Source organism: Acanthisitta chloris, unplaced genomic scaffold, assembly GCF_000695815.1.
Source record: "Acanthisitta chloris isolate BGI_N310 unplaced genomic scaffold, ASM69581v1 scaffold4453, whole genome shotgun sequence".
In the NCBI taxonomy this organism is placed as follows: Eukaryota; Metazoa; Chordata; class Aves; order Passeriformes; family Acanthisittidae; genus Acanthisitta; species Acanthisitta chloris.
In genome coordinates, this window is record NW_008663269.1 from 32374 (window position 1) to 37955 (window position 5582).

The 5582-nt window shown below is 41.4% G+C and overlaps 1 protein-coding gene across 1 annotated transcript in view; it reads left to right on the forward strand.

Annotated features, from left to right (window-relative positions):
- ZNF831 (zinc finger protein 831) overlaps positions 1 to 4442 on the forward strand; it is an 8934-nt gene extending 4492 nt beyond the window's left edge. The window contains exons 2-5 of the mRNA XM_009070932.1: positions 1072 to 1214; positions 2846 to 3015; positions 3129 to 3280; positions 3588 to 4442. Coding sequence (XP_009069180.1) covers positions 1072 to 1214; positions 2846 to 3015; positions 3129 to 3280; positions 3588 to 4442 — 1320 coding nt within the window. The remainder of the gene's footprint in view (positions 1 to 1071; positions 1215 to 2845; positions 3016 to 3128; positions 3281 to 3587) is intronic.
- The last annotated feature ends 1140 nt before the right edge of the window (positions 4443 to 5582 follow it).

A 5582-nucleotide genomic window follows, 5' to 3' on the forward strand; every position in this document is an offset into this window, starting at 1 on the left:
ATTTCTATGACTTGGTTTTCTTTTCCTCATGGGTATATTTCATATTCCTCTGTAACAGCACATGTATTTCACTGTTTTCATTCTAAAATAATATTTGACTTAGAGCAGGACTTAAGTAGACCATGAATGCCAAGACTTAGTTACATGTGGAGTCCAAGACAGACATTGTATTAGATCCCTTATCATTTAGGTACACTGAAACATCAACAAAACCCAATTGCATTAGTACCTTGTAAAGTGTTTAAGCCTTGAAAGCTTTTGTTTCTTAGGTAAGTGAAGATGGATGAGTCTATTTGTACAGATCCTAGAACAGCTCTGTAAGACTAAGCTTAAGTTTTATATAGGGAGAAGAATATGAATCATAGAATCATAGAATCAACCTGGTTGGAAATGATCTCCAAGATCATCCAGTCCAACCCTACCGTGGTCACTAGACCATGGCACGAAGTGCCACATCCAGTCTCAGCTTGAAAACCTCCAGGGATGGTGAATCCACCACCTCCCTGGGCAGCACATTCCAATGCCTGAGCACTCTCTCTGTAAAAAATCTCTTCCTAATATCCAACCTAACCCTCCCCTGGCAGAGCTTGAGTCTGTGCCCTCTTGTCCTGCTGCTGGTTGCCTGGGAGCAGAGACCAACCCCCACCTGACTCCAACCTCCTGTCAGGGAGTTGCAGAGGGTGCTAAGGTCTCCCCTGAGCCTCCTCTTCTCCAGGCTGAACACCCCCAGCTCCCTCAGCCTCTCCTCATGCCACTTGTGCTCCAGTCCCTTCACCAGCCTCGTTGCTCTGCTCTGGACCTGCTCCAGCCCCTCAATGTCCCTCCTGAGCTGAGGGGCCCAAAATTGTACACTGTAAAAGCAAAAGCAGTGAGTTGTTTTAACTTTATTTCATTATAGCAGATGGACAAAGTGATTAGAAAACAAATAAAAAAACCCAGGAAAATTCCGGAGTTGTGCTATTTAACTGCTGTGCTGTTCAGTGCTATTTATAAAGAGCATAGATTTCCAATCTCTTAGTCAATGTAATTCACAATTGTAATGTATTTCATATTTTCCAATATTCTCAACAGTTCAGCTCAGCAGCTCCTGGTGGTGCTTTCACAAATATTTCAGAGCAGAAGAAGAAAACAGCAGTTTGCAAAAAGGAAAAACTCTCAACAAATAAACTCAAGAGGAGCCACAAGCAGAAAAAGATTAAAGTCACCCCCAAATGGTAAGGAATATGGTTTTCAGCTTCCCTAGAGACAGACATAATTTTGCTGAAATAGGTGCAAAATGTCCTCAGAAAATAAAAAAGTCATCCCCAAAATTCAACCTTGTCAAAACTGGAGGAAAAAAATAACTCTCTATTCTCACACTGCAGCAGTTCCCCAGAGGTAAACTCTGAACAATACCAATATGTGGTTTACTGTCAGGAACAGACTTCACTAAACCAAAGAGACACATCCCAGAGAAAGATGATGACTGATCAGTGGAGTCTCAGTATGCTTTAGAAACTATTCCTATCTGTCAAAATTGTCAGCGTTAACTTTTATTTGAAGGAAACCAAAATCCTTCCGTTTGTAACCCTGTTCCAGCTGAGAGCAGTGTGCAAGGCCCTTCTGTCCTCAGCAGATCTGTATCCTGAACTTGTATTCACAAGAGAATGCAGAAGAATAAATATCAAGTTCAACAGAAACTAACAAAACCATCTGTAGTTCAAAGGATCATCAGGTTTAAATAAAGAGCAGGAAGAATTTGAGCACAGAACTCTCAAAGACACATTGTCCCAGTCAGCACAGCTTCCCTGTGTTTAATGGGAGTTGGTATCAGTGGACAACTCAGCCTCTCATCTTTCAGGAGTGTGGGGCAGCAGAATGCCTGATGAATTGCTTCAATAAGAAACACATATTGTGTGCATACATCCCTCTTATTCTATTTCATGACCAAAATCAGATGGAATGACTCCCTCGGGGACAAATCAGTGTCAGTAACTTAATCACTGTGTCTCGTTTGGCAAACAGCACTGCAATTTTGCAGGATCATAACAACAGAAATAGAAGACTCAGATCTATGTCATCCAGCCCAGGGACATTCTCCTAGGACTTTTTTTCTGGTTTGTTTTTTGGGTGGTGTCTTGCTTTGTTTTTTTCCTGCTGGTCTCAGAATTTATTTGGCTATAGGTACAGGGATTCAATCGAGTACAGGGTCCTGAAATCTCAGGCCATGCATCTCAGTAGCTAACTGCCCCAACTGGTCATTACAAAATGGGATTTTCTAATACACAAACCCCAGAATAAGTGTGTCCTTTTACATGCACATCTTGCTCTGTGTGTGGTGACTGGGTCTAGCAGTTTAGAGATGGGACCTTCCCATGTACTCTAGTCTCAGTCATTCAGAGTTACTGAGAGATTCAGCCAGAGTGGAAAGCAAAGCAGAGATGAATTATTCAGCATGAGTTTTCTAAAGAACCAAAACGTTGTTCATTAGTGATGGTAAACAAGGGGCACGTAAGAAGTGTAAAGGACAATAGCCAACAACTGTGCAGCCTCAAGTGATTCCTGTGTGATTCAAGTTGCATGTGAAGCATGTAATTTTAAAATTCCAGATATGGGAGAAAGATCTGTTATTCCTGAATCCTTTTCTCTTAGCAAACCAAGGATTCACTGAATCCTACAGAGGGGAAAAAAGGTAATAGAATAATTGTAGATCTCTTGCCTAAAATCCTGATTTTTATGAGTCAACATAAACTAACATGTTCACTGTAGTTAGATTTAACTGTACCTGATGAGGTGCTATTATTCTGCTCTGGCTGCTTTTACATCTCCCATATTTTTTACCCTTTCAATGTCACTGGCACTGCAGGTACAGAGGGAGGCACATCCATGGATATGCTCAGCTGAAAATGAACAGGCTAAGCAAGAGGCACTGCTTTCCAAACAGGGCACTGGATGCTTTGAGAAAGGGCTATTCATCACAAGCCTCTAAGTTTAATAAGCATAAGAAGTGCCATTCTCCTCAGTCCAAGGTGCAAGGTAAGGCTTCTGAATATTTAATTGATGTTGGTGCACTGATATGATGACAAACATAGTAAGTTCTGCCATCTGGGGGAATAAAAATCAAAGTTTCTTCACCCTCTTTCCAATAGAAAATTACCTACACCAGCAAAAAGACACATCTTATTCCACCTCAGACAAACCACTTTGCAGAAGGAAAAAAGAAGGAAAGAACAACTCAGGAATATCTTCCCATACTGAAAACCTAAACCATGTTAAACAAAAAGACAAAATGGATAAAAAAGTAGGTATTGTACCTTAATTCCTGTATTACTTTTCATTAAAATAAAAAGATAGATTGTTCATTGAAACCTGAATTATTTTCAGCTGTTTGATAGTCCAAGTGGAGACAGCTTTGTATCACAGATTTTGTTTAAAACGTGTAAAAATTTGTTAAAAGTATTTTGGGGGGTTAAAATATAACGAAAACTTACTAACGTTAGAATTGATTTTTCTAAAAGAACAATTAAACTTACACCAATTGAATGGAATTGCTCTGGATTGAACATTTGAAATGCAACTTTTTTCTCCCCCTCTCTTAATTTCTACAGGACATTTCTGGGCAAATCAGGGAACACACAAGAACGAACTTCTCTTTCCAGAACATTCCAACTCCTCTGGGAATAGCTGTGACAGCTCACTCCTTTTCCTCCACAGTTAGCACAGCCATGCAGCAAGTCAGCAGGGATGTGGCAATCTGCTGTGTGGTGACACAGCCCCTGGTGCTGCAGCACTCAGTGCTGGGGCAGTCCCAGCTGAGCCCTCAGACTCACTCAGTGTCACCTTCGTTTGGGTCTTGTCCTGCTGCTTCTACAAATACAGGCACAAGTGACCAACTCGACAGCACAAACCCACAGCCTTCTGGGCCTCTTTCCTTACATCTAGAAGCAAGTCAGGAAAACATATTGAAGGCAGAGTCAGAGAGCCAAGTGTTTGGTACATCAGAGCCAGTGGTCCAGACCTCAGGAAGGGAGAAATCTCCAGCTGAAGAAAACACATATTCACCTCCCAAAGAAAACTCAACTCCCAGTTCCCAGCCTGGATGCTCATGTTTATTTGGAGCAAAATCAGAGTCTCTTCCTGAGTCAGTCACAAAGGCAAAGTTACCCAGCAGAGAATACACAGAGCAGGCAAAGTTGTCTCACAAACTCCTGGACCTTCACAGAAGTGCAGACAAGAACGGAGCTCACCTGCAGCCCAGGCACTATGGGAGGCCACATGGAACAGCTACTACTACCTTTAGAAAGGCTCCAATTACTCTGAGATCCCCTGAGTTCAGGAGTTACTCTGCAGCACCTTCTAAGACATACAAGAAGAGAGGTTTAGAGATGATGAGGAAACAAACCCGAGTGGACTACGATGACACCAGCAGTGATGATGAGGACAGGCTGGTTATAGAGATTTAGCAGACAGGCTGCTGGCACAGGGCTTGTGTGAGGGGACTGAAGGAAATGCCAGGGATGTTTGATCTCTATTTCTGAAACACCTTAACATCAGCAAAGCCATCCCTCTTCCCTTTGGAAGAGCCCTTTCTTTCAAGGACTCAAACATTTTTAGCAAAGCTTAGCTGAAGCTGCAATCACACATTTAAAGGCAAGAGGTAACCCTGTGTTCCTGAGGAGTTTCCAGCATTGATAATGTTCTTGCCAGTCTCCCAAAATTCCCACAAGTGCTGGCTGCCAGTGGGTGTGTTATTCTGAGGCTGCAGAGTGTTTGGTTACTCCTAACTACAACAGCAGCAGCTCCCTCAATGTACAAGCTGAGATTCCCTGGCAGGGTATGAACATGTTATATATCCTCCTCTTTTCTTGTAGTCACTGCCTCTGTCCTGGGAGTGACACACTGGCATCAAGGGGAAGATCTGTCCCCTAAGTATCTGTGATGTTGGAAGAGTCTGGAAAAATGCTGATCTTTTTCCATGTTGCACAAATGTCAATGCTTCTTTGTGAGAAATGACACAGGCATGCTGTGCTTTGTGTTTTGTGCCTTTTATGCCAAGACCTACCCAAATATTCTTGATTTCTAGGTGGAGAATATGGGTGTTAGCTGTTGATATTTCCTTGTGGTAAAATTTCTGACAAGGATTTTCTCCTTGTATTTGTCACATTGTGCTCCAACCTATGTCACCTGGAACATTTTATTTTTAATGTAATTTTACCTGCAATGATGCTCTTTTTTTGAGGGTAAACAAGCTAAATGGCATAGATTGTTTTCTTTTTTTTAACAAAAAGTTTTGTGCTACAAACCCTAAAATTTACTGGTTTCTATGTGAATAAATAATTAGATATTTCAACTTGACCAAGGGTATTCACTTGCTTGATTAAACTGATGAACATTAGAAACATTTCACTTCTACATCAGAGTCAAAGTCAATCCTTAAACTTTGACTGTTCTTGCATTGTGACTCACACTTGGGTTAATGGATTAACCTATATGGGATATTTGGAATTGCTTTTACTTTAGTCATGCACAGGTAAGTTTAGAGAGATCATACACACAAAGAAATCTAGTACATACTGGCTGAGAAAAATAAATTATGTGTGCAC